The sequence below is a fragment of the Aulonocara stuartgranti genome (genome assembly GCF_965226115.1).
Source record: "Aulonocara stuartgranti genome assembly, chromosome: 15".
NCBI classification, from domain to species: Eukaryota; Metazoa; Chordata; class Actinopteri; order Cichliformes; family Cichlidae; genus Aulonocara; species Aulonocara stuartgranti.
This window is the reverse complement of record NC_138951.1, coordinates 16,823,737-16,846,189: the sequence shown is the minus strand read 5'-3', so window position 1 is coordinate 16,846,189 and position 22,453 is coordinate 16,823,737. Positions and strand designations below refer to the sequence as shown.

Genomic DNA, 22,453 nt, shown 5'->3' with positions numbered 1-22,453 from the left:
TTGAATATTTGAAAAGTATGTCGACATCCAGCCAAATAAAAATATATAATAAATTGTGGCACTAGAGCCTAACATGGTACAAACTTTTTTTAATATCATGTAATTTTAATCATTTGCCACATTTCCAAAGCATGTTGTTATCCAATAATGAGGACCGCAAAAACAGCAAATTCTTATAAATAATTGCAATGCTAATTATTGATCAAAGGCTTTCTACATAATGAGGGAAACTGTGATAATGTGAAATAACTGTCCTTTTTCGAAATGGCGAACACAATGTTCCTATTAAATTTACACTGGTGGTACTACAGCCTGAATTCCAAAAAGAGTTGGGATGCTGTATAAAATGCAAAGAAACCCAGAATACAATAATCTGCAAAAACCCATAAACCGATATTTTATTCACAACACGACATGGAAAATATATCACATTTAAACTGAGACATTTTATTATTTCATGAAAAATACTACCACATTTTAAATTTGATGGCAGCAAAGCATCTCAAAAATGTTTGGATGTGTACTACAAGAATCCAAAAACAACATTGCCAATGTTTACCCAAAAAAGTACAAGACTAACGGCTATGAATGTGTGAATATGATGCAAAAATGTTTTCCAAATAAAAAAACGTGGACACCATGTCCTCTCAACTAAAGAGAAGAAAGACCATCTAATTTGTTATCAGTGCTCAGTTCAAGAGCCCGTATCTCTGATGGTATGGGGGTACATTAATGCCTATGAAATTGGAATTGGAAACAGAAAATCAGAATATGCAATCATAAATAACATTTAGGTAGAAAACATGGAGAAAACATTGAACATGAGATGAATGCTCTTGTGCAGTCCTGAGTATCTCAATTATTTCAATAGCACACAATATATTTAATCTTAACATCATATTATTGTAATAATAACTTATATTTGTATATCTATTGAAAAATAGTTCAAATAAACAAAGATACATAAAGAAAATAGGGCTGGAGGGACAGAAACAGCCCCATAGCTGAGGACCATAGCATGTGAGACTGTGTATATGGGTGCAGCAGGTCAGAGAAGTACTAAGGGGCTCGTAACTGAATCATTGGATCATAATTATTATTTCACACTTTATTGCTGCAGCTGTTGATGATTTAATTACAATCCTACTTTTTCCTTCCATGTGCTCATCCAACAGTGCTGGGCATTGCAATTGACAGCACTCTCTTCCAGTTTGTATTTATCATAAAAATTGATAACCCACGCACTTTGATATACTAATTAGTGCTGCGCAGTTGAGATAAACATGCTTATCTCTCTGTGGATGACATTACTTACTCTTATTTATTTACTTTTATCTTTTTTCTTTTGAGGGGGGGGGGGGGGGGTTCAGGAAATGAGTTTGGATTATTTTTAAGTACAGTCACGCTTCATATTACATTAGTATACTGTATTTCATTTGCTCCATTTAGATTAACACTGATAATGTATAGTTAACTGATTTATTGATAAAAGTTTACAAGAATAATCTACAGTAATATCATCTAAGACAGTTTAAGGATGTAGTGAAACTTTTCTAGCATTTATCTGGCACTGCAGTGCTCCCCCCCCCCCCCCCCCCCCCTTCCTCCTTTTCATAAGTGATGCACCAACAACAATGGCAAGAAGGACAAAAAAAATCTCTAATGGTGTCTGCATACTGGGGCTCTTCCAGTATGCCAGTACGCTGCAAGGGGACAAAAGGAGGGCATTTTAATGGTTTAGCAGGCCAATCTTGTAAGGACACGGGGGGGAGGGGAAGGTGGTTCAGTCTGGACAGATCATCTTTTCTAGCTGTAATTACAGCCAAGTCTTCCTTATACCTGGATTTTAATAGTTTTTTCTTCTTCTATAGTTAATCAGTGTCTCTACCTTCCTGCAGCCTGAACACTGTGAACTGTAATGGTGCTCCACACTTCATAACTCAGCTCAGGCCTGTGAGAAACAGTATTAAGGGTGTGGTGAGACAGCAGAAAATTTTGACTTTTGCTATATCTACTTCATCATCTTATTATTCTATAACATAACCCATCCCTCGAGGTAATTTAAATTCAATTTTGGTGCACATACACAGCTTGATGGCTTCTTGCTGTCATGCATGAAGACGGAGAGGCTTCACTGCAGCAGATGCATTATTAAAGCCTGGCCTTATTGTGTTGTCTTCTATTAAAAACAGGTATGCTGTTACTGACCATATTTCTAGGTGACCCTGTTGGGCCATCCTGCTGCAGGACATACAATAAGATTCAAGAAAATTGTAGATGGGGCCCAAAACTGGCGGAGTATACAAGAAATAGAAGAGGCAGATGATCTAGACTGGCTTGACAGAAGGATGAAGGTCAGTGCAGGTGTAAAGCAGCAGGGAAAGCAAACAGGATGTTGCCTGCAGCTGATGTGGTCTCTTGACCTGCTGGTGGGGGAATGGAGGAGGCTTCTCCCAGCCATAAAAAAAAACAATTACTGATTCACTGTTGCAGTGCAGAATAATCCACAGTGTAAGCTCCTTATCTACAGCACAATTTAGTGAAAAAAGGAAGCCCCAGAGCAGATTATTGCTCTTACTCTTGCTATTATTTGTGCAGAGACCAGCTCCTATTTGCATTTATTCCACTGGCATTACAGAAAGGTCTGTTTGTTTGTTTTCTTAAATTTTAGTTTATCAATTGAATCATTAACATTATTTTGTGTATCCCAAATAATAACCCAAGGATATTTTATTGTTTTTATCATTTTTTTTTAAAAAACTAAGAAAACAACACAAGTTATAGTTTTTGGACAGGACTCAGTCAATCTTAATTTCATACTCTTGATCCCTAAAAAGAAAACGAATCACATAAAACACAAACAAGATGAAAAGAAATAAAAAGAAAAACAGAAAAGAAGGAGAGGCATACTAGGAATGAATCGCCTGATTGGTGTATATTTGTAGGCTGCTGTAGCTGGGCCTGAGCATGTGAGAGTTTATGTTTCTTCAGTATGTTCTTAAAATCCACGTGTCTCAGCCATGGCCCGTTTAGCTCTTCTGGCATACAAATACGACTCCAACCACAATTCCCAGAATGCAAATCAGAAAAATAAAGACGCTGTGACGTAGTATACAAGCGAAATCCCTCCTGGATATTGTAGTTTAGAAATAACAACTGCTTACATTTACAACGGTATTCAGACTTTCTGTATAATGCTTTCTTGACTCATCCAGGGGAAATTATATATTTTATAAATACTACCTGTAGTAAAATGCTCCACAAATATTAATTTGCATCTGAGAAATTAAGAAAAACAATCCTATCGACTACACTTCCCAAAAGCCCTCTTGCTTCTGCGCATGTGTACAGCGGTGTGGCAGCTGCGTGTGTGGAGTGCAGTCACGTGGAGCCCGTAGAGTCCACCTCGGCTCCGTCCAAACAGAACGTGAGCTGTTAGCTGTCCGTGTATAGGAGCGCCGCTCGGTGCTAAGCTGATTCATGTTGTTTTTTTAGCCACCCGTCCGTTTAAACTAGCCTATTTAATCGAAGAATGAGTGATAACGATGACATCGAAGTCGATAGTGACGTAAGTATGGCTGCTTTTTGCTTTTTAAGGATGTTATTCCGCCAGCTGGAAATTTGTTTTAGCTCAACTAGCTCGTCGGCTAAGCGCTAGCTGGCAGTAAGCTGGCTAGCTCTGATCTTCTGAGTAATTTTATCGGGATTCCAGCTAAATGATAAGAAACAGTAGGCTTTCTTGCATCAGCTCATTGTTGACCTGATTAATTATCTTACTTTTCTTCAGCGAAAACAGTGAGATTGTGGAGCTTTACGAAGAATTGTGGCTACAATTGTACTTTTTGTTCTGTTTCTTTGCAGGAAGAATCACCGAGATATCACTCTGTGGTGCGTAATGCTGGATTTGTCCACTGTCGACACAAAAAAATGTGTCTCTGATTATTGCTAAGTTAACTTATTCATCACCACTTTGCTTATTTAATTTTTATTTATTTATTATGGTGTATTAGTCAGATTGCACTATTTGGGTGGTGGGGGCTAGTCATGAGAGAGAATGTGATAGTGCGGTTATCTCGATGATAACACGTGTATGTTTTAAATTTATTTATATATGTGTGTGTGGACGGTATTTTTTGCTTTGCGTGTAGTTGTTCATGCATCTCTGCAAGTGAAGCGATAATCCTCGGCTTCAGTGTATTGCAGGGTATCCCCCATCCTGTGTATACCCGACCATAGGGAGACTGTAACACGAAATCTATATTTAGACCAAAGCTTTATCCCTACAGAGGCTTTTTTTGTGTGTGTGCGCGTGTTTGTTGTTTTTTTCCGGTTAACACAAAGCCTTCTGTGCTCCGTAGCAGCAGGTTAGTGGCCTGAGTCGTCTCCCCCCCCTCTTCCACCCCAGGCTTTTTTGCTCCCCTCCGCGGGGATTCCGCTCACAATCAGGTTTGCATATCATACATGTAGGTCATCTTAGTAAAGAGAGCGCGTTTACATTTTGTTCTGCATCCATGATGCAGATGCAGAGGGGGGCGTAACGGGTAGAGAGGCTGCTGCATCTCCTCGGACAGGGCTTGGTGTCAGGAAAGGGTGCAGCGGGATGTTTTCCTGTATTGCAGACGGTGATTAGAGCCATCTTCTCTCTACAGGCAGCGAAAAGGCTGGCAGCCTAAATGAATGACGTATAGCTGCATGCATACAAGCTAGGGGGAAAAAAAACACCCTGCACGATTTGGTTGGTGCACACAAAAACACCATGTTTCCCCGCCTGTCAAATAACTAGAATTAAAATGCGGAAGAGCTGTTTAGGAAATATTAGTGTTAACATGTTAACATGAAGTGATATAAAGATTAGAAAATAGCCTTTTTGCTGGTTCCCCCCCAACAGACCTGAGGCAATTCTCTCTTTATTTTTTGATCAATACTGACTTTAATGTTCTGCTTGTGTTGTCTAGTTTATACATGCATACCGAAAATATTTCGTTTTCTGCTGAACAGTAGGAGCATTTTTCTTCTTGCTTAAAATGGGCCTTTCGGGGTTGATTATGCAAGCAAGTCCCATTGGTCTGCTTATGGTTGCCTTACTTACAAGAAGTTTATGCATTTTTCTGTTTCTGGGGGGTGAATTTAAACTTGATTAAACCCCATTAAAAAAAAAAGAGTAAATATATTTAACACAGTTAATTTTATTTGCAGGAAAACCCCGACTTACTGCTTCAGACAGTTAGAGAAAAGCTAGCTTTAGAGCAAAACCTGGCAAGTTGCTTTTAGAAAAAAATCACCAGTGCTTTGCACAATTATTGAAGTGTTACCTTAGTCATAATTTTGGATGTTTGTCAGATGGCTTAAAAAAAAGTGGTCTCAAGTGTATAAAAAAATGTTGCAACATTGGCAGATGTGCTCACAGATGCGTGGAGAAATATCATTATTTTATAAAGGATAAAAAGAAGTTTCCTTCTTCTTGTTTTGCCAAACAGCAGTAATAGAACAGAATGGTGTCTCTTCGTGGTTTAATTATCTACAGACAAGTAAATTTACCACCAAGAATACTTTTGTCAGCTTGTTCAGATGCTCTCAGTTATTTATTTATTTTTTAATTAGATTGTGGCTCGTATTTTCTCAGGATTGCACTTCCCAGATTGCAATTTCTGTTTCCAAAAAGCTAAATTCACCACTTTAGCTGTGCAAACAGAGATAGGAATAAAATGTAATGATGGTTTTGGTGTGGCAGACATTGAATAGTTCTCAAAACTTGAATAGTGATGTGGAAAGTGGGCCTGTTGTCTGTAGATATGTCTTGGAAGGTGAGATAAGAGACTGAACGCTGTCTAGTCATGGAGCAAAGGGGCTGCTAAGCACTTAATGTATGTATGGTATGCAGTGTGTAATGGTTAGAAAATGTACGAGGGGCAAAATATGATTTGTTTTGTAGCTCCAAGAACAGAAATGTATAAACTAATGAACAGTGAAACCAGTCATTGTAAGATCTTAAATATGTCCTAATGAGGACATTTTTTTTAAATCGTCAACTTTGCTTCACTTGCTGGCGAATCTGTTTTAGTGGCGTTTCCATGGTTACTGGTGGAAAAAGTTTTGACAGCAGCGTAGGCTTTCGTGCGGGGAAGGTGAGTTGGTCAAGGAATGGCCAGGAAGCAGCAGCTAGGCACCTGGTGGTGTTATGTAATGTCTCATGATCAGGTATGAATAGAACGGAGGAGAAGCTCAGCTGGCGTAGGCCGCCAGCAGAACGTATCAGCTTTACAGTGAAGTGATAATGGTTGCAAGCAGGTAATAGGACACCTGCTTTTTGTGGAGCCTGATGTGCTCAACAAGGTAGCTTGACGATGCAGATACTGCTGTGTTTATAGCAGCTGTTTAGTGTTGGCGACCTAGTTAAATGTAATTATGTGCATGATGTAACCTTTAAAGTGGATTCACTTGGAATTAAAATTTCCTACACAAGTCAGAAATAAAGAAAACATTGCTGCAGTCCTGGCTCTCTGAAGGAACAGACTTGTTGAAAGGTATGTCAGGTTACGTGACAGTACATACGTGGAGATCTTGTGGCTATTTTATGTAAAGGGTGTGGTGTCTGTCCTTTAATCTGCTCTCAGAAAGAGGCATGATTCCTTATTTTTCTGTCGGTACTATGGGGTCACATCTTGATATTTGGGGGCAATTATATTGTTTAATTTTCCCAAAACAAGGTTTTCTGTCAGCTTATTTTCACTCTTTTTTTTGCCTTCAAAAGAAACAACAAGAACAAACAGAATTTGAGATGTTTTCTTTTCCCAAAGACACATTTAACAGTAGTAAAAAGTACCCTCACTGGTACTCAGATTAATAAAATTTTGTAATGTAAAAAAGCAGTTTCATATTAACCGCTAATCGTTATTAGATTAGTGTTCAATATAAATTATAATTATGTAGGTTAGAGCATGTATAGTGCAGACAGCTGGGTCATTTCATATAAATCTAAATAATTGCGTTTCCTCTAGACCTTCTCAGATACAGTTGTTTTGTTTTTTTGCTTTCGGGCTTGTAAAAATATTAAATTATATAAAATATTCATAGGCTGAAGGTAAAATCTTGCCTCAATTAAACAGACTGAAGTTGGTGTACCACTAAAAATCATTTACCTCTGAGGTCATGAGGTGGGTGGTATTAAATAAATCAAATTTTTCATGAAATGACTAACCTTATCTTTACTAATGTGATATTTACTGTCTGAACAGAACCACTTTTCCCTTAAAAAAAAGTACTTACATTTTATACTTATAAGTCACTACTGCAGACCTTGAAACTGTTTTAAACTGCAGTGGTTTTAAATGTCTTTATGTACCCTGTCTCCTCTTTAACTGGTGCAATGAAACTTTGCATGAACATTTAACATTTATATGCTTTTAAAACATTTATTATAAATTCAAATTCTGATGGTTTTTGTAAATATTCAACATCCTCTTGAGAGTGCGACTTACATTGCCAAAGAGTAACTTAAAGGCACTAAAATATATATCTGTGGTGGAACTTTGTTCAAATCAGCACTTAATAGTGAACGAAGACTTTGAAGAAGCGTGAAAGGCCTGTCAAAATCCGCCTGTGAAGCTTATTTTTGCTAATTTTAAACGAATGGAAAGAAATGAGGAAACAAAAGCAGCTTTATGGAATTATTGGATTGGAGTTTATTGTGAGGTTTAACTAGGGCTGGCTGATATGGGAAAGAAAGTCATAAAACAATAATTTCTTTCTTATCAGTCTGAAATATAAATCGTGCTGTAAATGGACTCACAATTTCGGTCAAGCTTAGAGGTTCTTTTTCATACCAAGATATACAACCAAGAACACAAACACAAATGGAAAACTGAAATCTTTGGTCTGTTCCAAATAAGTATAACCTAGATATTAATCCGATATTAAAAAAAATGATATATATATTTTTTTTAATATAGATTCAGACTGTCTGTACAAATTCAAGAACCTTTCAAATGCAGGCAAAGGAGAACATTCAGATAGTTTAGGGCCACTTGTGCTCCAAGGCACAAGCGAACAGTTATGTCTATAACGTCTGTTCCCTGAAGCAGAGGAACGGGTTGTATTCCCCTGAACAGCTACCCTGAGGTACCCCTGAGCAAGGTACCGTCCCTACACACTGCTCCCCGGGCGCCCAATGGCTGCCCACTGCTTCACTGAGTGAATGGGTTAAATGCAGAGAGGAATTTCCCCACGGGGATCAGTAAAGTACACTTTCTTTTTCGAATAAGAAGCAAAGTGCCGTCTCAACAAAGTGGGCAGTGACGCTCATATGGATCAGATGTGCAACTTGACCACAAAGCCAGTGTGGTGGCGAAGAATGACACAGCTGTCCAGCCGTCGCTCTACAGTCCATGTACAGCTTTGAAAGTACGAGAAATGTTAATGGTCAGTTCCTTTAATTCAACATTATCGACTGTGCTTACTGGCATCGTGTCTTGTTATCGGACAGTTCCATTCAGCAAAGTTCTCGTAGCTTGAGTCTTGTGCCGCGAGTCGTCGTTAAACTTTTTATTTTGTTTTATCTCAATCACACTCACTTGTACTGCTGCAGCCCAAACACTAGCATATGTGGTGCTACTGGCTACACCTCCTATGTCAGCCTATGCTGACGTGGCTCTGTGTTCTCATTATCATTGGTCTTTTGTCTTATCTGTCAAAACATGCTGGAATAAGGTTTGTCAGCTTTATGGTGACCATATCTTATATTTATATTGAGCAAAACTTTATTCATGGGCATTTCTTTTGTCCTTTTTATCGTCCAGCTCTGAGTTTAGCCAAATAAACTGTACATTTACAAAAGGGAAAGTAAACCTAATGGCCAGCGTTGATTGGTAACTGTATTTAAAGCAGTTCCAGTGTTTTAAATAGCTTGTCTGTAAGTCACCACTTGCTTTTAACAAGCAGGAATTCTATAATAAATGAATGCTAACATACTCTGGGCTTTACTCCTGTTAATATACTGAACATAATAGTCTTCCCCTCATTGCCGTTGAACAAGAAAGTCAACCACGTGCACTTTCTGTATCTATTGTCTCGTCGCTGAAGCATCCATAGATACAGCCACCAGACTGGTAATTGCACATGCCATCAATAGCAGTCATGTTTGTTCATGCAAGGATTAATGGAGGGAGTGCTTGGCACAATGAGGCACATGGTCCTGGTGGTTTTTTCTCCCTTCTGGTTGGTCTCTGTTTTATGCAACACACTGTAGGAGCAGCTGCCACTGAGTCACATGATATGCATTGTGGGTAGCTTTAAGGGTATATATGTGGGGTTTTGTTTGGGTTTTTTTTTTTTTTTTTAATTAAAGTTTCAGTTTCAGTGACACTCAGGGTGTCTAGGATGTGTTCATGCTCTGCAGCATTTATCTTCTTGCTAAGACCTTCAGCAGGATGTTTACTTGCTTAAAGTATTACTTGAGTCACGCTTTACGCCCACCGAGATCACAGCGAAAGGCTTGTCTTAACCTGCTCTTCATCTCACTCGTGGCCACTTTGGCTTTTGTTGTAATCCATGGACAAAATGAGTCAGATGACACAAGGTCACCTGACTTCTGTCTCCTCTTCTCTTTGCCTGAAACTGTGGCGTGACCACAAATATTGTTCTGTTTTCATTGCTAATATTTTAGTCACATCTCGTGCTTTGCTGAAGCTGTGTGATGGTGGATGTACAGATGATTTTGGAGGCTCTTATTGGGAGTTGGGCTCAGCCTGGTGACAGCATGGATTAGTCAGGAGTCAGATTTGATTGGAGGCTGTAATTGTTTGGCCTAAAAACAGGCCGAACTACATGCTGATCAGTGCTCTGGTCATGTGCTAATGGCAGCTGTTTTATGCCTCGAGTTTAATAATTGGAGTTCAGATGTGTGGTTTTGAATTAACAGCTAGTTATGTGCCTGTTTTTAGTTGGTGTTTGTTAATAGTGTTGGGTTGTTATAGTTAAGCTAGTTATTTGATTTGACAAAAGACATGAAAAATGTTGTATTTTAGTTCATACAGCAGCCTAAAATTAACCTCAAATTTACGGTGAAAAGCCGAACCCCATAAAGGTTGGAGAGCAAAACAACCTCTGTTCATGACTGCTGAACTGTTTACTTTCTCATCAGGGAGTTAGCTGACACTATTATTTGTCATCATGTTTGCAGTGACTAGTTTTCATGTTCAAATTTAGAGATTTCTTCGTATTTTGGTCTATTTTAGACAATAGAGTTTTGCAGCAAATGAAGAGGGAGCTGGAAGTAGCATTTCATTGTTAGCATGTTAAGATGTAATAATGCATCTACAGTGCTTGGCAAATTTATTAGACCACTATCCAATGTAAGGTTTATGTCACACTAGATTAACACTATTGGTGATTACCAAAATAATTTTTCACGTTTCTGTGATTGTTAATCCACCAATATGCACTTTATGCTCTTTAATTTGCAAAATTTAAAGTTATTTATTTAGATTTCTATGGTTGACTGATGTTCTTAAATTCGGACTTCTCAGATGAGTACAGTGTGCCGGCATAAATGCAGGTATTAAAAAACACAAATGCAGTTTGTCTAATAAATACCAATATAATTTTTTAGATTTAAACAAGTTTTGGACTATTTCTAAAATATTAGCTTGATTGTTTTTATGACTATTGGTCTAATAAATTTAAGCATTTTGTGTTTAAATATGTTATATCTTCCTTATGTTTAGTTAAAAAGAAAAGTTTTCTCACCTTTGGTCATATTTAAATTTGGGTAAAATATCAGAGTAATGACGGTCTACACTAAGATCTGGCCTTCTATGTAGAATCTGTCATATCGGCTGCTGATATTGAAATCCGTTGAGGACTGTGAGGTTAAACCTTTTGTCTTGTGGATTACAGAGCGATAATATTTGCATGAGTTTCAGTGAACTGCAGTCCCTGTTTTAATATGAATTTCTTTAAAATGACAAGATAAGTGTGTTGATATTAAAAAAGAAGAAAGGAGGGTTATGTTTCACAAATTTTGAAGTTGGTGAAAAGGAAAGGATTTACATCTTTAATAGTAAAATGAATTTTTACAGGTTGAGGCTGTTGAGCAGTTTAAAGATGGCCTTAAAAATGTGTGACTATCATTCTCAGTGTTTTATTATAGATTGAAGACAAACTAATTTTGATGCCTTACTGGGGATATTAACTACATCTTAAATGAGTCCTCCTCCTCTGTAATGGTTGGTTAATAATAATGATGGCTGCACTGAATTAAAAGCACAAAGCAGTGTTTTACTTCAGAGTGCGACTTGGCAGCAGAGCGGCTTGTGAACGTTTGACTGGGACGGCTGGACACCCGCTGTCCCTCTACCCACGCTGCTCTGCTGCCTGGCTTAAGGCCCTGTGACTCTTGTCATTGCAGGCAGACAAACGGGCACACCACAATGCGCTGGAGCGCAAGCGTAGGGACCACATCAAAGACAGCTTTCACAGCCTCCGAGACTCGGTACCCTCCCTGCAGGGAGAAAAGGTTGGTAACACTCAGCCTGTAAGTCTGCCTACCACACAAATGCCAACTACACACTCATGTATGAAAAATATTTGAATTTGAATGAATTGTTATTGTGTCATGTCTATGCTAAAATGTGAATTTTACTGTTTATGATGTTTAGAAAACAGCATGTAGATGTTCAGAGATGCAGATGTCTTGTTGCTTCATGTGGAGGGCATTGATTGGGCAGCTGATTAGTGGAGGGTAAATGGTAGAAGGGTGCAGACTGGCAACAGGAAGGCAGTGATGCAGTCTAAGTACTTGGAGCAGCATTGGGAAGTTATTATGAGGACATTTTGTTGCTCTCTTCCTGTTTTGACATCATTGACGTAGAGAATTTTTAGAGTGGGTTCAGCAACTGGCTGCACAAGGGTTTTATTTCAGTTCAGGAAACACACAGTGCAAAATGGCTTGATAAGACGCTCGGCTATATTTATCTCAGTCCGAATCACCACATGGACATCGCTGTTTAGCTATCGATTACAGTGGGGCAAAAAAGTATTTAGTCAGCCACCGATTGTGCAAGTTCCCCCACCTAAAATGATGACAGAGGTCAGTAATTTGCACCAGAGGTACACTTCAACTGTGAGAGACAGAATGTGAAAAAAAAATCCATGAATCCACATGGTAGGATTTGTAAAGAATTTATTCGTAAATCAGGGTGGAAAATAAGTATTTGGTCAATAACAAAAATACAACTCAATACTTTGTAACATAACCTTTGTTGGCAATAACAGAGGTCAAACGTTTACTATAGGTCTTTACCAGGTTTGCACACACAGTAGCTGGTATTTTGGCCCATTCCTCCATGCAGATCTTCTCGAGAGCAGTGATGTTTTGGGGCTGTCGCCGAGCACCACGGACTTTCAACTCCCGCCACAGATTTTCTATGGGGTTGAGGTCTGGAGACTGGCTAGGCCACTCCAGGACTTTCAAATGCTTCTTACGGAGCCACTCCTTTGTTGCCCGGGCGGTGTGTTTTGGATCATTGTCATGTTGGAAGACCCAGCCTCGTTTCATCTTCAAAGTTCTCACTGATGGAAGGAGGTTTTGGCTCAAAATCTCACGATACATGGCCCCATTCATTCTGTCCTTAACACGGATCAGTCGTCCTGTCCCCTTGGCAGAAAAACAGCCCCATAGCATGATGTTTCCACCCCCATGCTTCACAGTAGGTATGGTGTTCTTGGGATGCAACTCAGTATTCTTCTTCCTCCAAACACGACGAGTTGAGTTTATACCAAAAAGTTCTACTTTGGTTTCATCTGACCACATGACATTCTCCCAATCCTCTGCTGTATCATCCATGTGCTCTCTGGCAAACTTCAGACGGGCCTGGACATGCACTGGCTTCAGCAGCGGAACACGTCTGGCACTGCGGGATTTGATTCCCTGCCGTTGTAGTGTGTTACTGATGGTGACCTTTGTTACTTTGGTCCCAGCTCTCTGCAGGTCATTCACCAGGTCCCCCCGTGTGGTCCTGGGATCTTTACTCACCGTTCTCATGATCATTTTTACCCCACGGGATGAGATCTTGCGTGGAGCCCCAGATCGAGGGAGATTATCAGTGGTTTTGTATGTCTTCCATTTTCTGATGATTGCTCCCACAGTTGATTTTTTCACACCAAGCTGCTTGCCTATTGTAGATTCACTCTTCCCAGTCTGGTGCAGGTCTACAATACTTTTCCTGGTGTCCTTCGAAAGCTCTTTGGTCTTGGCCATGGCGGAGTTTGGAGTCTGACTGTTTGAGGCTGTGGACAGGTGTCTTTTATACAGATGATGAGTTCAAACAGGTGCCATTCATACAGGTAACGAGTGGGGGACAGAAAAGCTTCTTACAGAAGACGTTACAGGTCTGTGAGAGCCAGAGATTTTCCTTGTTTGAGATGACCAAATACTTATTTTCCACCCTAACTTACGAATAAATTCTTTACAAATCCTACCATGTGGATTCATGGATTTTTTTTTCACATTCTGTCTCTCACAGTTGAAGTGTACCTCTGGTGCAAATTACTGACCTCTGTCATCATTTTAAGTGGGGGAACTTGCACAATCGGTGGCTGACTAAATACTTTTTTGCCCCACTGTAAAACAACAAAACAAGTTATGGCTGGGTATCAAATCAGTGTACTTTTGTGCTTCTGAGTCTGTGTTTCAAAGATTACCAAGTGGCAGTCTGTTGTGGTTTGGGCAGGTTCACAGTCTTTGGTCACAGTTCCCAATAATAAACATTTTGCCAATTTTTAGACCTTAAACTTGCATTAATGTAAAAAATAGGAATATGGACTTCCCCTGTTCAGTTACGGATTGGGAGTTGTGAACCTTCTTTGAGATGAGTGTGGCTGATCGAGCCACACTAGCATAAATGGTTATGAGGCTGTTTATGGCAGCGGTCCCCGGGCCTCGGACCGGTACCGGTCCGTGTGTCATTTGGTACCGGGCCGCGAGAGTTGAGGCTCAGGTGTGAAATGTATGGTTTTCAAGGTTTTTATCGGTTTTCCGCGTTATTTTGTTATCGTTTTTATCGTTAACTCGGTTTTCCTGAGTCTTTTCACGTGTGTTATGAATAAATCTTTTTTTTTTCGGTACCGGTACTAGTTTTATTTTGTTGTATTTATACGCGACACCTTAAAGGCTGGTCCGTGGCGCAAAAGTCGGGGACCGCTGGTTTATGGCATATCACTTGCACCAATGTGCTGATCATAAACAGGCAGATTAACCAGAAGGCTTAACTCTTTAAATATGGGACGAATTACAAAATAAACAAACCTTTTTAATGATTGAGCATCTTTTTCACGTTCCTAGTGGTTCTGGCCTTCTAGTGTTAAACAGAAGATCGCAGTGGTTTGACTGTAATTCTGATCTTTTTTCTGTTTTTTGTTGGTATTTTGGCTTGAGTAGTGTTTGGTTTTTTCTTACCCAACAGCTCCCCTTCCCCTGCACTAATGGCCGTAATGTATGTCGTAAACAAGCAGAGTAAAAAAATGTGATAGATTGCATCTTGGAAAATTCTTTCAAGCAGTGTTTTGATCAAGATAATGAACACTAGTATGTTGGCTGCTTTAGAATATGTGGACGTGTTAAATAGTTGAGCGTTGGAAAGTGCATTCAGTGCAAGCATGTTGAGCCTATAATCTAGAAGGAAGGAAGGCTGGTGGTGCCACACTTATTGTTTCCTGACTGTTAGACTTGATCCTCAGTCTAAATTCTAATTTTCCATTGATTAACTGCTTTTTGGGAAAGAAGAAACACGTCTGTTCCTTAAATGTCAGTCCGCTTCTGCCTTTGAGTTGAAGTAAGGTTTAAAGCCTTCTGAGTTTCTTGGGGTGAGCTGTAATTCAGCAGTAGAGCTGCTAAAGCGCTACCCAAGAGCAGCTTTACTGCCATCAGACTTGGAGATATTTGGGTTGTGTTTCTGCCCAAATGTGTTTTGTTGCAGGGTAAGGAGCTGAAATCAACTCGTATCCCCTTTAACGCAGTGTTTAACCTGCAAAGGCATTAAAGCGGTTATGAAATTAGTAGTTGGGGACATCCATATCATCTGTAGGATATATCTGATGGACATTTTTTGCCTCCTCTGGCAGCAACACATCTGTGGATGGGGTGAAGGTCCAGTTAGCAGTGTTAACCTTCTGAGGCAGAGGAAAATGTCCACATATATTTATCCATACTACTTGGCTTACCTTTATCAATAAGAGTAATGTAGAGTTTAAATGTTTGCATTAAATTTATGCTGTGGGTACGTTGTAACTGCAAAATCCTATGAAACCTCGTGACCAGACATGCATCGCCCTACAAAGGTAACTGCATTTCATTGCAATGACTGCGATTGGTGCCGTTTCCATCTGTGCATTTCTGACGAGCACTTCTTGTGCCTCTATCTGCCAAACTGACGGGAAGAGAGCAGCTCAACTTGAAGAGATAAGTTCCACTCACAAGTGCTATTCGAGTAGCAAAATTGCAGTGCAGATATGCCAACTCGAATAAACTACATAGTGGCCTCAGTATAGACAGTTAAATAAAGCTTAAATCCCAAATATACTTAAATTTATTTCCAGTGGCGTGTTCTTTGCAACGCATGACCTTAATTGAAGTTTTGTAAACGTGCCATTGCTAGCCATGTGAAATTAACTTATTGCCAATTTTGGATGTGTGGCAATAAAAGATCAACTGAATAAGGCCTTGGGCTTAGAGTGGTTAGTGACCACCTGGTAACTGCCTGTTGTGAAGGATACATAATCCCCAACTGGTTGCTGGAGGTTTGATTGCAGTTGCTAGGAAAATAATTGCTAAAGACACAGGCACGCAGGCCTACAGACCGGCCAGTGACTCACCTGTTGCTAGGTTGTTCCCTGACCATTTGGCCTTGTGATTGCTTTGATCGCTAGCATATTGCTGCAGTTGTTTGAATGGAAGTGATGGAGTTGTCTACAAATATGGTCCAGCTACTCTCCGAGCTGTTGCGTCACAAGCAGGAAACAGATCATTGGCATTCAATGAAAATCATGTTTGCTTCAGCTCTGCAGCACAGCTTTTACTTCTAAGGGAAGCGTTCTCATTTCCAGTGAGTGTAGCACTTTCTCCAGTTGTCCTGAGCTACTGGTTAGCGAGTGTTTGCACAAGAAAAACCTGCAGGCAACTTTGGTTCGGCACCTTCTTTGACACTCATACACATCTGGCACTTTTCACTTTTCCCTAGAAACGGGGGATTGTATCACATTCTCTATGGTGGACACCTCTTGCTGTCACTGTCACTTTAATTTAAATTAGACTTGTTTTTCTTAAACAGAAGGTAAGTTGGAGCCTTTAAATGATTTTTTTAAAAATCAGTGATACCCAGCCATAATTTGTACAGGTCAAGTAGCTGACAGACACCAGGTAGGCATGATGGCAAAGCTGTAATCTGAGCTGGTTGCTGCTGCAGTGTTTGTTGTCTGCTGTAATCGAGGAGAGGCCTCTGACCGTAACTTGTCAGGGGTATGACAAAGCTTATGCATGTCAGACTGAAGTGCTAGCAGATTTCAGGGGGTTAAAAGAAGGCAAGCTAGGTAGAGAAATGCACTGCTGTCTCAGATACCCTGTAGTGTCCTGCAGTGGTTTGAGTCTGCAGTGTGCTGCTCTCTGGGGCCAGTCTGCGTAGCATCATGGCAGGGGTTAGAGTTACTGTGTTAGAAATGTGATAAAGACTCTGTATACTTGCGTCATTGCTTCAATTTTTGCATGTGTCACTAACAGCAGTCTACCAAACAGGCGTCTCGAGCTCAAATCCTAGACAAAGCCACAGAGTACATTCAGTACATGAGGCGGAAAAACCACACACACCAGCAGGACATCGACGACCTGAAGAGGCAGAACGCACTGCTTGAGCAACAAGGTAACACTTCTTATCGGGGAGAGGCGGGCTGATTAATGCTGGTTTGGGTCGGCTGTGAGGTTTTCCACCTGATAGGTGCAAGCGTGGACGGCCGAACAATAAATGTTTGTTTGAATGTTTTGGCGATAAAGGAGTGTGTGTGTGTGAATAGTTTCAGAACACACTGCTCTTTACGCATAAACAGATTTATTTTTTTTTTTTTTAGAAAAAGAACAAGTCTGCCCCCTTTTCTGTTCTAAATTTACTATAGGATCATCTGCAACTACATGGGGGAAATACAACATTTTATCATTATGTTTGAGCGTTTAATAACATGCCTCCTTGTACCTCCATGTAATCACCTAAAAGAGAATGGCCCCTCTAACGTCTCTCCCTCATGTTTCTAAAGTTTATGTATGAGATGTGCTTGTCTATTTTTACGTCCAGGGCCGAGGTTGCTCTAAGGCTAATATTTCCACGCTTCTCAGTAACCAGGTTACAATCGGCTTTCTTCAGTAAGCTCATAACAGTCATGTAAACGAAGATGGTGGTTACTAAAACCAGAGTGAAGGATTAGACAAACCTGGCAAAGCTCAGAATGATGGAAACAAGATTGATTTTCGACATAAAAAGCAAAAGGACCTACAAATGTGCATTTCGTACCAAGCATTACTGGAGAATCCAAGAGACAAAAATGGTTTTAACTGTTGAGCACAGGAAGCTTTCTCAGAGACTTTGGAGAGACAAAGGTCTAAATATTGTCATTGTTTAGACCTTGAGCAAATTTGGACCATCATGTTCTGCTCTCTGATGTACCTAAAATCCTCCAAAACTCAATGAAAGGTGTAGCTTAGACATGGTGCATTAATATACTCTTGTGCAAAATGAGGATGTTTTCCATATGTATATGAATCACGTTTGTTTCTTAAAGTCTTAAACCCTCCTGATAACTGAGCCGAAAATGGTTGCATTTGCTTTATTTTACACTATAATACAATAAGTCACCATCTTTTAACAAAGTATAATACGCTTCATTGAGCAGAGTTAAGTGTAGGATACAGAAAATCCTGAGTGCAGTGTTCCCACATAAGGATGCATGGTCTCAGGAGGCTAAAATTTTGTGAGACCCCTGCGTCATCACTCTGATTTTTTCCCTTCCCCCCTTTTAAGCATTAGATTGCACAAAAATGCCAGCTGTAGCAAAACTGATAGAAATAAGATAATATATGTAAAATTAAGGGTTTTGTTTGTTTGTTTGTTTGTTAGAAGGCTCAATAAACAGTCCAGTTTCAGGCTTTGAAGCAGTTTGATTGAGCTCATGTGACATTGTGGGCGACAAACAACCCAATTTAATGTTGAGTGGGCCGGCCCAAAGAAGCTGCCCTTTCTGTCGGTCTAAAGAAGTTTAACTACAGAAATTGGTGCTGTAACTTTTTTGTCATTTAATAGTTGATTTACTACTTTTTTACTTTGGTGTAGTATGAATAGCCACGGGAGAGCTATTTGCCAATAAGATAAGTTGTTAAACTCATGAAACTGCAGGTAAGAGTCCAAAGTAAATGCCCTCCTTCACAATTTCTAATGCCATCCAGATTGGTATCTTTGCTGGGGCGATTCTGGCCCCAGGATTCAGATTCACTCTTAAGTTTGACTGTTTGAAATCTGTTTAATTACTTCAAGATCTCGCGCTGAAAGTAATCTGTTAGTGCTTTGAATGCATCCTAATCAGGTTTCTGTCCAGCTTATAAAAGCAGAGAATTATGATCAGCAGTGTTTCCTCAGACCAATCGTTTCTTCAGTAAATTTGAGTTCTCTGTTCCTTTGTGTCCACGCAGTCCGCGCTCTGGAGAAAGTGAAGGGCTCAGCTCAGCTCCAGGCCAACTATTCCTCGTCTGACAGCAGCCTGTACACCAACCCCAAAGGCAGCGCCGTGTCGGCTTTCGACGGCGGCTCCGACTCCAGCTCGGAGTCGGAGGCAGAAGAGCCACCCACCAGGAAGAAGGTGCGCGTGGAGGCAAGCTAGAGAGCCGAGCGTCTTAAAACGAAAAAATATAAAAAGGAAAAAAAATAGGTGCGGTCGAGGCAGCAGAGCACAGCGGAGGGCGAGAGGGGAGACGGCCTTCAAAGCTCTCGAGGCTCACCGATCTCTCCTACCTTCATGCCAACGACCACCTCGGCCTCCCTCGTCATCCTCTCTCCTCCATCTCTGGATGGGCTCGCACTGGAGACTCGTCGCCATCAAATCTCCTCACAACAGCCGCCACAATCGTCTCTCTCCAGCCAGTCTCCACCCACGGGAGAGAGGTTGTAAGCAGGGTGAAAGACAACTGCTTCAATCCACCTAGAGAGCTTCAGGTTCCCCTCCTCCTCCACCCCTCTTTCTCTGTTGATTTTTGTTCTCCATCATTGGTATCCTCCCCTTCTTTAGCAACATCAATCCAAATCCTAAAAAGAGGCAGCTTGGCTATGTAAGGACTCGAGGCTCTTTTGTGTGTGTGTGTACCCTCAGTAAAGCTCCTCCTCCTCCCCCAAGTTATCTTTTTTTCCTTTGGGAGGAAGGATGAGCCAGGTGTACTCTTTCAAGCACTGCTATGTTATGTATTTTTTTTGTTTTTGTTTAGAATTTACACACACACCTAGATAAAAAAAGAAAAAAGTTTTGGAAAGATTTACCTTTTTAAAAATGAATAAAACATTTGTAGCTTTCTTTTTTTTTCCAGTAAAGAATGTGAAGATGCTCGGAGCAAATGTTAAAAGTGATAACCCACCTCAGCCCCACTGGATTGCAGACGTTTCCTGCAGCACACACTTGTCAACACAAGATGATTAAAAAAAGAAAAGAGAGAGAGAAACCTGTTCTGTTGAAATTGATGTTTTGAAGGAGAATATTCCTGAACTTATATCGTATTTTGTCCTTTAGCTTGAAGTAGTGGATGACTTTAGGTGGCTGAATACATTAGGCATCTCGTTTTATATATTTCAAAAAAGCATTAATTGGATGTTTTCAAGTTCAAACAGTATGTTATGCATTTCTTTAGTGATCACACAAGTCATGAGATGATGCTGATTTTGTCACATGTAGTTTTCTTCAAGGTTATGAACTAGGTTTTGAATCTGAAAAATTAGCCCCCGTCTCCTGCAGTACAGGGAAGCAAAAGAAGTCCATGTCAGTGTGTTGTGCTTTACACAGTAAAAATCAATGTTGCTGAATCCCCCCCCCTCCAAGGAAAAAAAAAAAGGAAGCATTTTCGTGTCTAGGAAATGTGTGTGTATGTATATTGTTTCCATTTAATTTCTATTTAGAAGGATATTATTAGTGTAGTAGGTCTTTGTCCAGTTCCATTCCATGGAAATTACAAGTATGTTGTACATACTGCCAACAATTGTCTTGCAAGTTGAGGCCTACCTTTACTATGAGACTATAAAATAAACTATTTTATCCTTTAGCTGTCTGTCTGTGGTCACTGATCAGCATTTCCTTCGGTGTGTGAAAGTGCTAAAATATTGGACTCTGCTCAATTTCTTTTTTCTTTTTTTTAAGAATGGCTTCTTGACAGCTGCCTTTCCAATGAGACCATTTAGGACGAGACCTTATCAAACAGTAGATTGATCAACTGAAATGCTAAATGTCAACTGTTTAGCTGCTATTTGAGGCACTAAACATCGAAAAACTCAAAGGCTTTTCTTTTCAAAAAAATGTGCACAAAATGTTAAAGAAATCTACAATAAATCATACACGGGGACCCAGAATTGATCTACTGACTCCCCTGATGAAGGCTTGTGTGCCAAAATATGTTGGAAGGTTTTTGTTTTTTAAGTTAAACATGACAGTGCCATAAGAATAAAAACATTTGAAATTTTCAACTGAAAAGAAAGAGCCTTGGAACTTCTTTCCTCCTCCACCTGTTGAATTTCCTCAATTTTTTAAGGACTCACTGCACACATATACGGCACATTTCCAGCTCTTTGGGATTCACTTGTTGGCCCAAAGCTATGCCTCTAAATCAAATTTAAGACCAAACTGGAAATGGAAATACCCATCATAGATGAAATCTTATTTGGTCATTAATGACCTGTGTCATCATCCTTATGGTTTCCATGTTTTGTTTTTCAAATTTTAAAATGCATTTCACCGTTAACAGTTTCTAGAAGTCTGAAAATGTGCAATCGAACTGAACAATGCAGCCACATGGCGTGATCGAAAAAATGTGTGGCGGCGGCTTAACGAAGCTGTACGTGGGAACATTAAAGACTCAAACTGAATTTAACTGATTTATTGTGCAGGTGTAGTGAAGTCAGGTTTTTCTGGTTTTGTTTGTCTACCTGATGTGTTATAATTTCCCATTTTTACACGAGAGTCGTTTTTTAACCAGGTGGCTGAGCAGCGGCCAACCCCAGCCGACTCTTGTCTGTTCACGGTCATTCCCTTCTTATTTAGAGGATACTTTTGTGTGTGTTTCCTGCTCTCCGGTTTAACCACTCTCTGGATTTTAGAAAAGTCTACAAGCATCGGAAATATTTTAATTGCTTTAATATGTCATGTTCTTTGCCCTGAGTTGCACACATGTACCAATTTGATGACCTATTCAAGCGCCGAGTCTCCCTTCCCCAGTATCCACCTGTAACTGCCATTCCCATTACTGTAAATAACATGTTTGCATGGAATGAGCCTAGACACGCTGCCTTTATAAAGCTGATGCAATAAATCATTTGGCAAATGTCCAAAAGCTCCAGTTTCTAAAATAGGAGGGTGCAACTACTGAGATGAGAAAAACTAAATCGGATTTTGTATAGATTTATTCTGTCTTTTGTAAAGTCTAAAATGACCTCAAACGTAAACCTTTTAAGATCTACAATAACGCTTTACCCTTTTGAAAGCCTACTAGCAGTAACCCTTGATGCTCTTCCCTGAACTGAGCGTCTTTCATACTTCAGGCCTGCTTATAGGACAAAATGACTGGGTCTGCATCATCTAGCTGTCATCTGAAAACCTGGAAAATATCCTAATGGTCATCAAACCGCATCTTTATTGTTACACACTGAGGTGTCAAGTCATCATTAAGGGTACAAAGGAGGTCATAAAATGTGATCTTTATGGGGGAAAGAGTTAAGTAGCTGTCTTAGTACTTTGTCCCCATTTGTCCTGTAATCATGGACTCGACACAGTTTGCTACCTTTTAATTTAATTTTAATCCTGTTTTGCTGAGCTTCAAGTTAAAGGGAAATTACACAGAGTGCGATTATACACTCGCCAGCCACTTTGTTAAGTACACTAGTACCAAGTTAGATCCTCCTCTAACAAGTTGGTGGAAACATCTAACATGTGACTCTTGCCCATATTGACATGATAGCATCAAACAGGTGCTGCACATTGGTTGGCCGCACATCTACGATGCAAATCGCTTGTTCAAACACATCCCGAAGGTGCTCTGCTGGATTGAGCTCTGCGGACGCCATTTGAGTACAGTGAACCCGTTACATTCACGAAACCAGTTCGGGATGATTTCGGATGTGTGACACAGTAGATACACCATACAAGTGTGGTCACAAAGGGATAGACAGAATAG

At 40.0% G+C, this 22,453-nt stretch overlaps 1 protein-coding gene and 1 long non-coding RNA gene across 9 annotated transcripts in view; one reads left to right on the top strand and one right to left on the bottom strand.

Annotated features, from left to right (window-relative positions):
• Positions 1-22,453, bottom strand: part of LOC309689602 — a 395,670-nt gene that overhangs the window by 162,656 nt on the left and 210,561 nt on the right. The window lies entirely within an intron of this gene.
• On the top strand, positions 3,364-20,332 carry max (myc associated factor X). 8 transcript variants are annotated; one of them, XM_082506149.1, is made up of 5 exons: positions 3,364-3,568; positions 3,862-3,888; positions 11,405-11,530; positions 16,784-16,907; positions 18,722-20,332. In XM_082506149.1, the coding sequence occupies exons 1-5, from the start codon at positions 3,533-3,535 to the stop codon at positions 18,907-18,909; spliced, it is 501 nt and encodes a 166-aa protein (XP_082362275.1). In that variant the 5' UTR covers positions 3,364-3,532; the 3' UTR covers positions 18,910-20,332. The 8 variants fall into 8 exon arrangements, with proteins under 8 accessions (XP_082362275.1, XP_082362274.1, XP_082362278.1 ...); XM_082506148.1 differs by having other exon boundaries at positions 16,769-16,907; XM_082506152.1 differs by having other exon boundaries at positions 3,365-3,568; positions 11,405-11,512.

Excerpts from the sequence above, each read along its gene's own strand:
- max (XM_082506148.1), top strand. The coding sequence starts at position 3,533 with ATGAGTGATAACGATGACATCGAAGTCGATAGTGAC. Across the intron at positions 3,569-3,861 it reads ACATCGAAGTCGATAGTGAC|GAAGAATCACCGAGATATCA; the intron begins GTAAGTATGGCT and ends GTTTCTTTGCAG. Across the intron at positions 3,889-11,404 it reads CACCGAGATATCACTCTGTG|GCAGACAAACGGGCACACCA; the intron begins GTGCGTAATGCT and ends TTGTCATTGCAG.